Source organism: Dipodomys ordii, unplaced genomic scaffold, assembly GCF_000151885.1.
Source record: "Dipodomys ordii isolate 6190 unplaced genomic scaffold, Dord_2.0 Scaffold122, whole genome shotgun sequence".
Lineage (NCBI taxonomy): Eukaryota > Metazoa > Chordata > Mammalia > Rodentia > Heteromyidae > Dipodomys > Dipodomys ordii.
Genome location: NW_012267338.1, coordinates 6,643,609 through 6,661,184, shown reverse-complemented (window position 1 = coordinate 6,661,184; position 17,576 = coordinate 6,643,609). Strand labels below are relative to the sequence as shown.

Below are 17,576 nucleotides of genomic sequence, written 5' to 3'. Positions count from 1 at the left end.
CTCCTGACCAAATACAGGTTCATCATTTCCATGTTTCTTTCTCTTACCCTCCAACACCCCTTCTTTAAAGGAAGAATTTTCTCTATCTACCTCTGTATCTCTAACAGTTAGCCCATTACTTGCAAAATTGTATTTTTTTATAAAAACAAAACTATGAGTTTTTCCATATGAATTAATCTTGTATAGTTTTCTAGACTACAGCCTCCCCCCCCAAAAAAAACCCACCCTTTTATGAAATGTGATCAACGTCATGAAATTCTATCATATTTTATTGGGATTTTTTTCTCTTTTCAAGAAATAAAATCAAGCATGAGGATGATTTTAAACCATTGTAAATAACATGCAGGGCTTAAGGTTTTGCAGTAACTACAAATCACTAGACTCAGAGTTGTTCCTCTCTGAGTATTTTTGAGAAGGCATTACCTTTTTTCAAAAGCAATAGTTCAATGTGTAAGCTTCAAAATGAAAACTAGACATTTTCCTCATTTTATCAATATGTTGGGATTTGATTTCAGCATAGATGAAACTAAATGTCACAAAGCAAATTACCTTTTATTTCTTTTTTTAAACAAGTTTTTATTGTGAAAATACTGTACAGAGGGGTTACAGTTACATGACCAAGGTAATGAGTACATTTCTTATCAAGCATTGTTGCCTCCTCCTTTGTTTTTCCTCTACCATTCCTTCCCTCCCACCTCCTCAACGACACCCCTCCCACCTTCCCGCTGAAATTGTAAAAAAAATTCCATTTACTTTTTTAAAAATGCATGTAGTCAATTGGTAGTTTTTCTGATCTTCAAGGGGTTATACAAGGGAGCTACATTTAATGTGTTTAAGTTCCATTCCCTTCTTGATCATCCTCCCAATCTGTCTCTCCCTTCAGATTCATGTTTCTATTTCCAGCTTTCTGTATCTGTATTGGTCGCATTTCCTTTTTCGTTTATCACTACTCACCTACTAACCCCCTTCCCACTTACAGTCTTGTTTCAGCTTTCTGATATTCATTTTGTTAATTATTTGAAAAGCATACTTCATTAAATCAATACGAAGATCTCTCAAAAACCTAAACCTAAGAGAGGTACAAGTGAATCATGCCTGTAATCTTAGCTACCAACTCAGGAGCCAGCCCAAGCAGGAGAGTCTGTAAGACTCTTCCACTTAATCACCCAAAAGCTGGAAGTAGAGCTGTGACCAAGTGGTAGAGAGCTAGCCTTGAGCAAAGAAAGCTCAAAAATAGTGCCCAGACCCTGAGTTAAAGTCCCAGGACTGACACAACAACAACAATAACAACAATAAATCCTAAACATAAAGCTACTCTCAGATCTAGAAAACCATTATTGTGCATTTATCAGAATTACTCAGGATACAACAAAGGCAAAGGCACCTCACAGCAATGTTCATTGTAGCACAATTCACAATAGCCAAATCATAGACACAGCCCTGGTGCCCCACAATGCATGAAAATAAAAGTGGCACACACACACACACACACACACACACACACACACACACACACACACACACACGGTGAATAACTTTTAAGGGTGAATATAAAGTGCTTGCTGTCTTGTTTCCCTATCTTTCTGCAGGAATTGCAGTTTGGGGAGGGGAAAGGGGGATGTTTAAGTAGCAAGTATTACAGAAGTGAGGTCCTAAGTATTTTTACGTATCACCTGTCTCTGAGGCCGCAGGTTAAACAGTACAGGGAGATTCGATTCGAAAGGAGAGAAGAAGGAAGCCACTGATTTCACCAAGTCAAGTTGTCTCTGGCCTTACCTCTGGTTTTCAGTGGAGGCAGTGTGGGGTGAAGGTCTTTGTTACATTCATTCCTCTCTGTGCAGCACTCAATTGACCTTCTTTGATGAGGAATTGGTGTGTCCTAAAATTGAACCCAAACAGGTTAGCCCTGGGTTTCCTTTGAATTTCAATGTCTTATCATTAAAAAAAAAAACATAAGAAATTATCCATCGAGAATGGATTCAAAGCTTTACTGATTTTACCCTAACATCTTGAAAATGTTGTTTGCTATCAGGGGACTAGTCTTAAATAATCTTGTATGATCCTGGTGCAATGTTTGTGTTTCAACCAAACTACTACTCGACTCATGATAATCAGGATTCAAGCAATAAGCTGCGTAAGGAATCTTGTCTTAATACAGTAAAGCCAAGATGAGCTAAAATGAAGTTTGGCTAACTAGCTAATCCTAAAATGAGCTAATGTTGTTTAGCCAAGTTTAACTCAACTTGACTTTGAAACTGAGCGAATGGAACACTAAGCAAGAAGTTATCGGCAAATGTCAAAAGAGTATTTGGCTTCAAAATGAAGGGACAATTTACCCAAGGAGATATTTCAATTATTTTCCAGGTTCTTGAAAATAGGTTAGCTATGATATACTATTTCTTAATCTTGGGCACATTTTTTACCAGCCAATGTAGGGTTACAAAATACAGCCAAGTACTTTTTCTTACCCGACACTGAAAATCTGACCCTTCCAGTCCTAGACATCCAGAAGTGACCACAGGCATTCCAGAATCATCCTCCTCGATCATGGTGAAACAATACCCATCTGTGCTGAAGACCAAACAGGCAGAGTATGTGAGGGAGGAGGAAGGGTGTAGGGGGAGGGGGAAGAGGATTCATGTCTGGGAAATGTAAAGTGAGAGGTGTGTATCACTGTGTCCTTGCAAACAAGGCAAAATGGCAATGATCAATGCAGGTCACAAAGCAGGAAGACAATCTCAACATCTCCTTTCATGGATTTAATTTCTATAAAAATACTTGGTAATACCTTCTTTACCTAGAAACCTTCCTTGCCTAGAAAGAAGGATCCAAAATTTCCATTTATCATTAATTACTATTATTAACCACATGCACCATTTTTGGAACTTACGAAGACCCCTCACAGATACGATTTTTCCAGAAAGACACAAACAGCTCTGAGAAAGTGGCACCACCATAGGCTCAGAGCTTTTGAGGAGTTTCTTAAGAGTTGTGCAGAGAAGAAGATGGAGGCTGAAGGAAAAGAAAGGGTAAAGGCGAGGGGAAGGGAAAAGGCAAAGAAAGAGGGGGAAGAAGAAGAGGGAGAGAGAGGAGGGAGAGGGAGAGGGAAGGAGGCAGAAAGAGAAGATGAAGGAAGGACAAAAGGAGGGCAGGAGGGAAAGCACACAGGAGCACACACAGGTGAAGGTAAACCTGTTCTCCTGGATTCTGAGGTGGGAAACATACTCCTCGCTGACTCGATCATAACAACTAAACACAGGCAGAAGCTGGATCAGCAAGGTAAACTGAGGCAGTGAAGGTTCTGTCACTTAGTGTCCCTTCTTCTGGGCTGGACTGACACAGAAGAAATTAATATTTGTTGTAAGCAGTCTGGGATAGAGATAGAACTAAACGTAAGGAAGGGTTGTGACAAGACAAGGCACAGTTTTTTTCATGTTGTAGCTTTTTCTAGATTACAAATAACTCTCATGAGCTAGATGCAGTGGCTCATCCTTGTAATCCCAGCTACTGGGGATGTGGATATCAGGAGGAGCATGGTTCAATGCCAGCCTGAGCAAAAACCTAGCAAGACCCTAGCTCAACTAAAAAGCCAGGCATGGTGGCAGATGCCGCTTACCTCAGCTATGTGGCATATGTAAGTAGCAGGATCATAGTCCAAGCTGGCCTGGGCAAAAACTAGAGCCCCTTCCTAAAAGAAATAACTATAGCCAAAAGGATTTGGCACACCTACTACAGTACCTGTTTAATGTACTCCAGTATTGCAACAAAAAAAGTTCACTGTTTCTGAGTTTTGTAATCCTTTGAATAATCATGAGAAGGTGAGGAAATTAAGAATAGAGCAGAGTGATTGTCTAACAGAGGTTGAAAATCATTGGTTATCGGCATCATACTATATACATCATCTTACTTTCTTTCTAGGATGGCTTTCTGCCATCCTAGGCCTAAATGGAAAAGCTCGAGCTAGTATATATGGAACTACGTGTAAACAGAGATCACAGCTTCTCATGTTTGGGTGATGAATGTGCACAGACACCCAGCAGAAGTCACAAGCACACTTCCTCATCCATATGCATGTGCCGGGCCTGAAATGGGACAATGCAGTCCTCAAAGGTCATGGGAAGAGAGCCGTGAGAATGGCATTGGCCGTGATTTGTGGTGTGTCTATTTGCATTAGTGCTCTCAGTGCTCTCAGCGTTCTGCTATGCATTAGCCATCCAGTTAATATCAATATCCTTAGAATTGTTTATTTGGTTTGTAAGGCTCAAGTGATCCAACAGGCCTTCGTTTATAAGAACTAGTGGAGCAAAGTTCAAACATTCTAATGAAGAGCTAGGAAGGGCCCATGATAAATCTCTGGTAGACCAAGGTCAAATGCATGAATATTATACAGAGAGGGCTTGCCCTGAACAACTCACAGTCTAAGGCTTTTTAGTCAATTTATTGAAATTGCCTAATATTTTAAAGCCATAAATAGACTGTTCTTTGGGGATTTAGACAACATGAACAAACAATACTCATGTGATTTATAAATTCTTTCTCTACATAATTAGATGATACATGACAAATGCAAGAAGCAGAAAATTTCAGAAATAACAGCTGTTCTAATTTTGTGACCCTGGGAATTCAGAGGCTGGAATAGTATCAAATCTAATTCTAATTTCTCCTCAATCATGGGCTTCTCTTAATTGAAACCTGATTATATTTCCTAGATGGATTTCTAGGAAATATACAAAAATTTTAAAAGGGAATAGATATTAAGAAGTGGAGCTGTTGTTCTAGAAAATACAAACAACAAAGAGAATAAAACTCATGCTTTAAAAAATAACCCTAGTGGCTGAATGCCAGTGATTCATACCTATAATACTAGCTTCTCAGGAGGATGAGATCTGAGTTTCAAGGTTCAAAGCCAAACCAGTCAGGAAAGTCCATAAGACTTTTATCTCCAATTAACCACCACTACCCCCTCCCCAAAAAAAGCCTGAACTAGAGCTGATGCTCAAATGGTAGAGTGCTAATCTCAAGCACAAAAGCTCAGGGATAGCACCCCAGGCCCTGAGTTCAAGTTCCTGGACCATCACACATACGAAAAAACTGGTTTGCAAAGAAGAATGAACTGAATATAAAAGGAAAGAACAAAGGAATCTCTGGAGAAAATAGTAACTCATTAGCCATAAAGTCAGAAAAGAATCAGATATTGGAAGAAGAAGAAAGGAAGTGAGAAGCCACTTCAGGCAACCTTATCAACAACAAAACAAATGTGATTTACAAGCTTTATCATGGAAACTTCCACCTTGCAACACACATTAACTGGAAACGAGCAGGACAAATGCAGAAACCTAAGAATGACTTGGGAGCTGTCAACTGTCAAGCAAGCACAAATGCAAACAGCAAAGCTGTGCTCCAAAGTCAAAGCTGATCAACTCTTGCCTGCCACAGAGACGGCTCCTGCCATGGGCTTGTTGAAAAATTCTGCTGCCTGGAAACATAAACCTGCTTCATGCTTTCTATGCAGATTATTGCTCTATCTCTCCTCTTTTTACCATATAGAAAATGGTAAACAGAAAAGATAAAGAATCATGAAGGAAGTCAAAGTAGAAATCATTTTAAGCAAAACTGAAAATAGTGAGGTGTACTGGAGTAACAATTATGAATGAGGTGGGGTAGGGAATGGTGTGGTGTTTCAAAACTCCTGCGGTTTTGAATGAGAAGCACAAATGGAGAGTGATTCTACAAGCCACCATGAGTGACTCTGTAATCATAGACTCTTACAACTGAAACAAGTCCTCAAGCATGTACCACAATCCTCTCTAGTACAATGATTTGAAATCACATGTTTGAGGAAGAAAAGAGTCATAAAGCTCAATGCATCCATAACATGGGCAATAGTGGTTTAGAGTGACAGGTACTATGCAAGGTTTGGCATAAAAACAAAGCAAAATGTGCACACCTTAAATCCTCTGAGGTCACAATTACCTGCCTGAAAACTCACACCACTCTACTCAGCAAGAGGCTTAAAAGGCCTGGGCTAGTGTATACTGGGTAAAATAAAAGGTTCACATCACAACACAAAACCTTTTCCTTTTGCTCCTGGGACTCTCTCCTCTCTCATTGACTTATCTAATTCCTCATGGAAGCAATCTTACTTAATATATCCAGTATGCAAACCTTATCATTCTACATTATTATACGTTTAAATGCTAAATGTCTTCATCAGAAATCAGTGATAAAAGTGAGTGTTAAAATGATCTTTTAATAAAAAAAATGGAAAAGTAATACTGACAAATAGATACAGATGTATAAGGGAGAAGAGGTAGTAAAATGAAGACAACAATGGCTGTCACATGCCACAGTGGGACCATGATCCATGGTCAGACTGAATTGTACAAAGAAAACACAAACACTCAAGGCTGAGACTGACTGCATCTGAAAGCAAGCAAAGCCACACAGAACATGTGTGTAGAGGTAGTGAGTACCATGAAAAAATTACTTAAGGATTGTTTTAAGAGTTTTAATATTTTCATATTAGATTTTAACATTTCATGTTTTAATAATTACTTGAGAATTAATTGATGATTTAATCATTTGCAGCATTTGAGGTTTATAGTCATAGTTTGTAGCTGTAGGAGCAGAACCAAGGAATAGGAAGGACCATAATATAACATGGCAACTAGAAGCATTTAGAAAATAGATATTACACTTGATGGAGAAAGTACAAATGGCTTTACCCCCGACTTGAAGATTCAGATTTGTAAAGGGCCCTGACACTGTACTCAATTATGATACAATTACACTACATTCTACAACAATGGAAATGCCATTGGTTCGAGTAGTGTGGATTTCTGCATCCATCAGAGACCAAACCAACAATGACTTGGGCCTTAGTGTTAGCTATTCAAGCAAGGATGTACTAGTGAAGAACTTCCTAACCTTTAAAATGCACTTCTGTTCTTTGAATTGATATGTGGGATTTCACAGTTGGTTCAAAGGATGCTGCACACTTCTGACTGTTGGCTCATTTTTGGATTATTCTTTCAGGGAGCTAAATGTAGTAATTGATGAGCATGAAACCTTACTTGGGACACTGACTAAGATCTGCAGAGTTCAAAGTTTCAGGTCAGACAACGTAGACAAGCCCATAAGAGCTTAGTTAACTAAGGCATAAGAAAGCGAACTTTTGTTCATAAACCTATTTTATCTAGAAATGCAAGACTGGTCCCCTGAAGGACAGAAATTCATTTTTTACTGGTGTGAAGATGTCAGTACAGAAACCTATCACAGCAATTTGAGGGGACAAAGTCATGTCTATTGAACTCAATAGAAAAGTAGAAAGAACATGCAATGTACAAGCTATTAATTTTTGTATTAATTCATTTTGGCATATTTTAGGGAAGTATTCATGTACACTTCTAGGTGGCTAGCTTTTTATTCACTAGAGAGGGCTTGAGAAACATTTCTTTTGAAGGAAAATGAATAATGCACAGGCTTACAGAAACAATGTTTCTGGGTGTTTTTTTTTCCAGGTCTTAGGACAAAATGAAAAATGTAGTTCCTATGATTCACACATGAGAAGACCCTACTGGAATAATTAATTAACAAAGTACATGTGCATTTTCCTCAACAGTGAATGCAGTCTCCTCTGAAAAGCAGAGTTGAGGCTGGCTGCTGGCCAAGAATTCATAATTCAGGAAGCTTGGTCACACATTTTTTTTTTACCATCCTATCTTTTGAGAATTATTTAACCTTTCACACCTCAAATTTCTTACCTGTAAAGAAATTTAAAAAAAGATAACACTACTTCACAGGAATACTAAGATGATTAAATATGGTTGAATGTAAACATGATCATATTTATAAAAGCAAATAATTTCTGTTGACATCCATGAGTAAACTCATTGAGGTAATAATCTTCTTTTCAGTGATTCCATTATTAGTCTTATAGATTTGGGTTTCCAATGCTATCCTGAATCAGAGGTGACCCAATATAAATGTCAGGCCATCTCAATCTGGTCTCATAAAATAACTCTTAACTTTGCTAACTGATGCCACTGGAACTCATTTGTCTGACATCGTGTGCTTACTGCAAATAGTATTTCCTACGCAAAAATAAAATTGTCTGGGCTTGAAATCATTTTATGTTAAAACTCAGCAATCTCAGCATTATTCGGTAGTAAAGACAGCATTGCAAGACCTCTCTACCCAAATTCCTTTTGTCTAAAGTGGACCATAAATATGCCCTGTAACACTGAGTTGTTCTGCTGACTCAGTAAGGTGTATGTTTTTAAATACACCAAACTTTTCTCTCTGAGTTAGTTAATTTGTAATTTTATTCTAAAGACACTACGTTTTTAAAATACACTGGGAAACTTTTCCAGGCCAAGCATCCCTCATCCAAAATGCTTACAAACAAAGTATTTCAGAATTTCTCAGAGTCTAGAATATGACCTAATCTAGATTTCTTCTATTCTATTCTAAGATATTTATCTGAGGGAGAAAGCCCAAATAATAACATAAAATTTACCTATATTTCACATACACCTTTTGCACACCAAAAAACATAATTTCATCCAATGTTTTCAGTGTGCGTGCATTTGGGCTGTAACCTACCATATGAGAAAGGTGTGAAACATTCTACTGGTGATAACACCTTTGTCTGTGTTCAAAGTTTTAGATTTGTGGAGTGTTTCATATTTTGAATTTTTCCATTAGAGTCTACATCGTAGAACACCTTATAAAAGCACTCCAAAAACAAAAGCAAAACACCACTCCATTTGGGACCAAAGTCCCAAATGATGGCCCAGATATTCTGTTTGGACTGAAAATGTAGCTGCTCATCCATTGCTTTATTATGAGTCTGTGACCTCTCTGGAAGCACTTACTGTTTCTGAATCATTTTATGTCCCAGCAGGCCCACTTGCCTGAGTAACCTATCTACCTCTCTACCTCTTAAGCCTGTGGCTCTGTACTCACAATTATCCCTACCCCTTCCCATTCTGGGGTGACTGAATCTACCATGATCAGCAAAGTGGGTGTGGCTGTATAAAGATATATAAAAAAGAAAGTGCAAGCCGGGCACCAGTGGATCACACCTGTTATCCTAGCTACTTAGGAAGCTGAGACATGGAGGATCTTGATTCAAAGCCAACCCAGGCAAAAACTAAAAGTCAGTGAGATTCCATCTCTAATTAACCAGCAAAATGCTGGTTCCAGTGGTATACCATCAGCAATGAGCAAGAGGGAGAGGGGCAGAGACGGAGGAGGGAGGGAGAGAGAGTTCATTTTCAAAAATGTTCTAAACTATCTATAAAAACATGATTCCCAACTTGGACTTTGACAATGTCTTTCTGGTGAATTCATATAAGCTTCATTATCATGCTGCCTCCCAGGGCCGGTGTATTAATATTCCCGGCAGCTCAGGTGTTCTTTCCCAAATACATCAGCATGATGAATGCTTAAAACGTTAAAGCATCACACACAGGTGCCACCCGCTGTGGTTGGACTGATTATGAGGAGCAGGTTTCTTTAAAGAAATGACTGGCTTTGCTCGTGATCCATGCTGGGTGATTTTGAGCATGTCTGCTACCTGCAGGAAGGGAGCAGTCTCAGAACACGATTCTCTAGTTTTCTCGGTGCAATCCCGCTCTAACAATGAATGCAGTTAAGCACTGTTCTGCAGACTGTACTTTCTTTGACATAGCTTATGATCAAAACTGTGTGCGCTTTCATGCAAGCAAAGGTTTAAATCCTGTGTGTCACCAACCTGCAAATATTGTTGACAGAGTCTTCAGGACAATGGTGGTGGCATTTACATCGCAAGACCTTGGGACGAGGGGTGGGGGCGGGGCTCTCGCCAGCCTCCTTCTTGGTGCCCACGCTTAATTTTCCTGAGCTTCGCAAAAGCATGTTATCAAGGAACTTCACTGAAAAGAAGAAAAAGCGAGAGCTAAGCGTTGTCGAAGAGTCTACTACCATATTCTGCCAAAAGGGTGAGATCCCACGGAAAATGAAGTATTCACCTCACTGAAAGATGGAAATAGAAAGACGACTATTTTGCTATCACTGTTAAATATTAAACCTTCTCTCCAGTGCATGTCTCATATCAAAGAAATGCCCATAATACTTTTCAGGGTAGTATTTTGTACATTAAATGTAACTATATTTAGGCTAGATACTGGTGGCTCACGCCTGTAATCCTAGCTACTCAGGAACCTGAGATCTGAAGATCAAGGTTCAATGCCAACCCAGGCAGGACAGTCCATGAGACTCTCATTTCCAATTAACTACCAGGAAACTAGAAGCGGCACCATGGCTTAAAATGGTAGAATGCTAACTTTGAGCAAAAAAGCTCAGGTACAACACCCAGGCCCTGAGTTCAAGCCTCTCCCCCACCCAACCACAAAACAAACCATATATTTAATTGAGTATATACAATTCAAGGGAACACCACTAGAAAGCTTTTACTGTAGGCTTCGGGGGAGCAAGCACAGGACATGCTCCACATCTGGTTTGAGACATATGACGTACAATGGCTCCTTAGAGAAATCCTGGCTTCTTTTAAGTAAATAATATTTCATCCAATCACATAATAAACCTCAATAGGACTATATTATTTTAAAACAATAGGATGCTCATCCCTAGGTTAAATTCGAAAATATAGTGATGCTAAACACAGTTCTTGTAGTAGCTTGTCTGGCAAGCCATTCATCTGTTCCAAGTCTGTTCAGGGAAGAGCCGTGAGCCCCACATGCTATCCAGGTGCAGTGTGCTTAGGTCTGTCCATCTGTCACCTTGTTACGGAGGATTCTTTCTTTGTAAACCTGGTCCTCAATCTTCTTACTTGACAGCCTGGGCTACCTCAAGGGGCCAAGTGATGAGAAGGGATGTATGGAAAACGTATTACACCCTGCGCCCATCCACAACAGAACCTTTCTTTTTCAAGTTTAAAAAATAAACCAGGGGCTTCCTCAGTACCACATACACAGAAAAAGCCACAATGGCTCTGTGGCTTAAGTGGTAGAGTGCTAGCCTTGAGCCTAAGAAGCTCAGGAACAGTGCCCAGGGCCTGAGGTTAAGCCCAGGACTGCTAAAAAAAAAAAAAGAAAAGAAAAAGAAACATTCATTTTTTATGGAGATGTTCACTTACATACTGGGGTTTACCATGTTTCAGACACAGCCTGGGTCAGAACCAATACACAGTTGGTAAGAGATGAATGAGAGAGGCATAGAATTTGCTCTTTGCTTAGAAAAGTTGTCAAATAAAATCTTTGCAATGAATAAAGTAGAAAAAGAAACATCTTCATATAAGAAATAATATGCTGCTCTAGGAGAAACTACTTTAAAAGATTCATCATTTTCTTATAGTGTAATTCTTAAGAGTGATATATAAAGTTTAGCTAGAAGGTTCTTTGCGATATTGTTTATAACAGTGCACATCTATCACAATAGGAGATTAGTAATATCTTTAAAATGAGATTCCTGAGTAGTCATTAAAATGTTAGTATGAAAGCACATTTCTTGACAGGAATAATACAATAAAAATGGTGAAAGGGAAGATTACAATGCATTCTAACTAAGAAATCCCCTAAACTTTATAACTTTATACAACTAAATTCTGTCTCCAATATTCAGCCATCATAGCCTATAATATTTTTCACCATCTCTGTCTTTTTCTCAATAACAGGCTATCACTTTAAAAAAAGTACCATAAACAAAATACCTTAAATTTGTGATGTAAAAGGCTGTTTTATATGTTATAGACAGTGAGAATATTAGAACAACAGACACATTAGAATATACAAGGAATGATCTGTGAAGGATAATACACAATCAAATAAATGAGTATATAAATATATGGATATTTCTCTAAAAGTCATTGAAAACTGATATGATTATTTTATATCGGAGAATATACTAATGATCTATCCTCCTTTCATTATTTTCTTTCTTTCTTTTTTGGCTTGGTTGTTCTGGTTTGAAAACTTAACTAAAAGTTGACTGCTTGCTATTCTAAGACATGTACACCAGAGGGCAAGCAGGAGCAAGAAGAGAAATTATCAAAGAAGCTAGCTGCTCTGACTCGGGAAAAGAGGGGAAAAGAAAAGAAAAAAGTTCAAATGTTGAATTGCTGGGCTTTGGAATGATCCATCTTATCTCTGTTCACATGGTTATGATAATAAACATGAAGAAACATCCATCTCCTTTCTCTACCAAAAGTGATTTAAAATATCTATGTTGTTTATTTCTGTCTCCTTTGCACAGGAATAAAACCTGAATCATACCTCAAAAACAATTATCAACTTTAAACATAACTTCCAGCAACACTGAATAGTGAATCTGCACAGATATCTATTTTTTTCTTCTTTCAACCTAAACTTTGAAGCCTCTTCTTCAGGTTTCAGTGATATAATTCGATGTAAATTTGTTTTAAAGCCCCAAAGCCTGGTATTTATTTTCTTTGTCTAATTAACCCTTTTTTCACTATACTATGCAATAAAGTAACTTGCCTTCTATTGTTTGCAGCAGAAATTTAAGGACCATATAGATATATGTGCATATACATATGTATACATACATATGTATATATAATGGGAATAACACTAATAAAAGTTTAGGATCTGTGCCTAAACTCCTCAGGAATAATAAAATATGAACTCAGCTTTGATTCAAGACACCAGAACAAATTCAAATGTAGAGAAAGAATAGAAAGCATGGTGTTATATATGTTTATATATATATATATATATATGTTATATATACATAGGACTATTATCCCCCTCCCCCCCGCATCCACCATGTGTTTGAGGCAGAGCAATGTAGGACAGGGGAAAATGCTCTTATAGGCTGCTGGGGTGAATGAATGTCAGCTGACAAGACAGTGCCAGATATGGTCACCAGACTTGACCAGCTTACAGAGTAAAACGGGCACATTGGTTTTCATGCAGTTCAGCTACTTCCTTTCTAAGTGTCCTCAGAAATGGGACTGACTCCTTAAGATGAGAAGAATGGCAGCAGTTCATTAGTTAGAGTGGGAAGCAGGCAAGAAAACCAAATGAAAGCACCCACCACAGTTCTTGACACATAATAAATGTCAATGTTAATTTATTGTTGCTTTCTGTGCTGCTGAAGAAACCTTACATCTCCATTCTTCAGGGTTCTCTCTTGGTTTCACCCAACTCGTGTTCCCTAGTCTTCATCTCTTAGATTTCTACTTGGTTTACTTCCTCCTGTTGCCCTTCCCAGATCTTTCTCTTATCCTTCAGATTCCCCTTCCCATAGCTTCATTTCCTACTCTTTTCTTTCCAGATTCATCACTGTGGCCAAAATATCCATAAAAACATAAAGCTGTTGGTTTAAGAAACACTGGCAGTTAGTTGTGCAGAGATGACTAGTATACTATTACTATGTTTCTTTCTTCCTAGAGTAAATTCAACTTCTAAAGCAAAAACAACACATCTACAACAACACAATGGCCCAGAATACCCTGACAATGCCCTAACTCAAATAACAATGCTATAGGTAAGACTAATTTCATGCAAAAGCCCAAGAAACAGTATATGCAAACAATAAGGTAAAGTGTCACAATGACACCACATATAATTGCTAAGTCTTAGTCCTTGGCTGGAGTGCACAAAGGAAATATTACTTTGGATGAGAGTCATCTACCAGCACTGTATATATAAGCACTAGAACCAGAGGTCAACCCATTTTCATGTCAACTACTTACTGTTGACACTGGATAACTTAAAAGAAATGTTTTGCTTTTACAATGTAAGAAATGTGTAGGTTTTCTAATAAAACCAGGACACTTTGTTGTAAAATATCTCTACGAGTTCCTCAGCGTGAACATTTGTCTTCCTGTTTTCAACTTCTCATCCCTCCACATTGCTGGGCTCATGTTGGATAATACTACTGCTAATAGTAATAGTAATAATAATAATACTTTCAACGTATTTCGTTAGAAGACTCGAGACCAAAGTGACCTCAAACCATCTGGATAAATAGAAAGCTTCCATCAGCCAAAGGTCCTATTTTATTTGTGATGTCACATTATGACTTATCAAATCAGGAAAAGATTAAACAGTATATGAATGTCAGAAGGCAACTTATATGCATTTATATACAATAATACATAAACATCAATAGACAAGTACATGTATATTATTCTGAAACCATTACAGAGTTATGAACTTGAGTAAGCATTATGATTATGATACTAATTTGAAGTTCCTCTGTATCACATTTCTACTCAGATGTTAAAGCAATAGGTAGCTTTTTTTCTTAGACTTTTAAATTTGGAGAAACTCAACCACCAAAGTATTTATTTAAATTCAGAACTCTCAAAAATACTATGAAAAACAACTTTGGTCATAAGTGTTTTACTAAAGTTACCAACATGGTAAAAAGGTGATTGACACACACACAAAATAAACAATTTTTAACAATTAAACTGAATCCATGCCCATAGGACACACATAGACACAGCTAACAGGATGATTATGTTTTTAAAATAGTTCTAGATCTTACAGTATTTAATGTGTCAGCTCAGGTCAACGTGGGTAGAAAAGAAACTGAACCATGGCCCTTTTCCCAATAATGTCAAAGAATCAACTAGACCTTGGCTGATTTCCAAGCTAGGAGCTTTGGTTCTAACTGGGGTAGTCTCTCCCAGTGCTCTGCTTCACAGAGTTCTGAAGCTAATCAAAGTGGATAACCAACATGCCATCATAGCAAATCCTGCTCTGCAGCTTTGCAAAGCATTCACAAGACACCCTGAGTTGTAAAACTACTTTGAACACATTCATATCTATAAAGGGAAAAGTGTCAAGGAAAGCAGACAGGTTAGAAACCACATGACCACATGAGTGCTATTGCTTTTCCCTCAAAAGGAAAAACCTAGAAAGCATTAAGAACCTTTGTTTCATATACTTAGAATATGCTGTAGTGAGAATACTGCCAGAGGTATGGACCAGATTTCCTAAAAATATGAAAACTTATTGCTAATAATAATGTTTAAATATTTCAGTATTAAATATTATCTATCAATCTAATTAGAATGATCACATAAACACACATACACATAGACACATACATATGAAAAAAGAGATGTGGAATAATCAATTACTATTGCCAGTGACTTTTTTTTTGGTTGGTTGTAGGGCTTAAACACAGGGCCTAGGCATTGTCTGTGAGCTCTTTATGCTCAAGGCTAGCACTCTACCATTTTGAGCCACAGCACCACTTCTGTTTATCTGGTAGTAAATTGGGGGTAAGAGTCTCACGGCCTTTCCTTCCCAGGCTGGCTTAGAACTGGGATCCTCAGATCTCAGCCTCCTACGAAACAATATGTGATAATAACTAGAAACAAAATGGATTAAAATAAAATCTAAATGTTAGAAAAGCATTTTAGAATTTTAAGAGAAATATATAAACTAAAAATAAAAAAGAAACTTTGAAATTTGTAGCCCTATCTAAGGATCTTGGTTTGAACCCTTATTTGTTCTGCTTCACAGAAAAGTTTCTAGGAAAACAAATAACACCAAAACCAATAGATATTATGAAAATATACTTTTTTATTTCTCCAAGACTATTTTCTATTTTACTACAATGCGCATCCATCTTCGTCAAAACAAATTACTCAGTCACCATATTTTCAGAACCTTCAGTTAAGGTAGGAAGTAAGTCATTCAATTTGTACATTAACGTCAGTTCTGCATTTTAAAGCCCATATTTGCGAAAAATGCCACTTTGGTTTTCATAATCTATTAAAGAATCAAATGTCACAGTCAGGAGAAACTCCAAAATACCAAAAGCTCTGAACAAATTATACCCACAGACTGTTCAGCTGCAACCACTTGTTCTTAACGATGACTATTAGAAAATATGCAGGAGTGAACACACCCTCATTCCAAGATATTCCACACAAACACTGGACACCTGTAAAAGTGGCACTTGTTTGTAAAAGCAGCCTAATTCCACATTGCCTGGAAAGCTCGGCCGAACTGCCATTTCTTGCCACGTGACTTTGGCGTATCAAAGCATTAAGCCCTTCCAATAGGTGCATTCCATTACACTATGCCAAGAAAAAAGACCAAGTGCACACAACCTTTCCCTGTGCCAGCACGGGCTTTACAGATGTGGCTTTCATTGCTTGGATGAGGACGTGACAGGCTCTAAGATAGAAACCTTGTCGTGTTGCTCACTTTTGATTTCTGTATGCTTGATGTCTGGTTGCCAGGTTTCCCATGAGGACAGACATGAGGGGGGAGCACAGAATCACTTGGAGTTCCCAGTAAAAACCGCCAGCACCCTAGGCTGCTCTAATCCTGTACCTGTGGCATGTTAGTCAGCTGTTAAGAAACTTGGACCAAACAAGGGTTGCCTAATACTCAGCTGTTTCTCTTAGTCTTCCCTTTGATTATATGCTGGCAGGAGAGATTATTCCAGTCAGCCATTGAGCTGTGCTCGGCATCCACAGCATATGACAGTAGGAAGGTAAAAGACAAAAGAAGTCTTGAAATAAGAGAAGGAAAAAAAAAGAAATAAAAGGCACTGACCGCAGTGTATTATGAAGTATTTACAGATGGTTAAAAGCTGCCTCTGGTGATATGCAAGGCAAAAAAAGTATATGGAATAGACATTCAAGTATCTATTTTGTAACCCCTTAGATATCCAGAGTGGTATTTCAACAGAGAATGCCTTAAGATTGTTTTAAGCAATTTCACAAAGTTATTCGGAGGCTCATGCTTGTAATCCCAGCTACTCGGGAGATTGAGAGCAGAGGATGGTGGTTCAAAGTCAGCCCAGTCTGGAGAGTCTGTGAGTCTCTTATCTCCAACTAACCACCGGAAAACTGGAAGTGGAGGTGTGGCTCCAAGTGGTAGAGTGTTAGCCTTAAGCATAAAAGAGCTAAGGGACAGAGGCCTGCGATTGACCCCCCCCCCCAAAAAAAAAGAAAAAGAAAAAAAAATCACAAATTGATCAGCTACATGAGCATTTATCCAGAAAGCTTTCACTGATGAAATTTCTCTTTATTGTATGTTGAGTCCTTCTATCATTCGCATCCATTCAAACTGTGGGAAAAACAGACCAAATCTATTATATTATTTGGTTTGTTTCATCAAAATTGTGGACAGAAAACTATTTCAGACACAACTATTCATCATGGTTGAGTCAACCAAAGTATTTATTAAAAGGTGTTAATAAGGTCAGGACCAGTGGCTCACACTCCAATCCTAACTACTCAGGAAGCTGAGATCTGAGGATCACAGTTCAAAGCCAGGCCTGGCAGGGAAGTCTGTGAGACTCATCAATTAATCACTAAAAAATGGAAGTAGAGCTGTGACTCAAGTGGTAGAGTGCTAGCCTTGAGCAAAATAAGCTCAGAGAAACAACATCCAGGCCCTGAGTTCAAGCTCCAGGACAGGCACAAAAACAAAACAAAACAAAACAAAAATCAAACAAGTCCAAACCAGTTCAGAAGATCATATTATACACCTAATTTATACAGACACTATTATATGAGGTCCTTTAGGCTTAATGCGAGTAGCTATGACCACTAGCTCACAAATATTTGTATTTGA

The 17,576-nt window shown here is 38.1% G+C and overlaps 1 protein-coding gene across 2 annotated transcripts in view; it reads right to left on the bottom strand.

The window, feature by feature from the left end:
• Positions 1-16,330, bottom strand: part of Bmpr1b (bone morphogenetic protein receptor, type IB) — a 41,134-nt gene extending 24,804 nt beyond the window's left edge. Inside the window, exons 1-4 of one of the 2 annotated variants that reach the window (XM_013029723.1) lie at positions 16,197-16,330; positions 9,758-9,917; positions 2,469-2,571; positions 1,777-1,879 (exon numbers count right to left, since the gene is read on the bottom strand). In XM_013029723.1, coding sequence (XP_012885177.1) covers positions 1,777-1,879; positions 2,469-2,571; positions 9,758-9,917; position 16,197 — 367 coding nt within the window. In that variant the 5' untranslated portion in view covers positions 16,198-16,330. Of the gene's footprint in view, positions 1-1,776; positions 1,880-2,468; positions 2,572-9,757; positions 9,918-16,196 lie in introns of those variants that run through there. The other variant, XM_013029724.1, reaches the window with a different exon arrangement.
• Between the last annotated feature and the right edge of the window lie 1,246 nt (positions 16,331-17,576).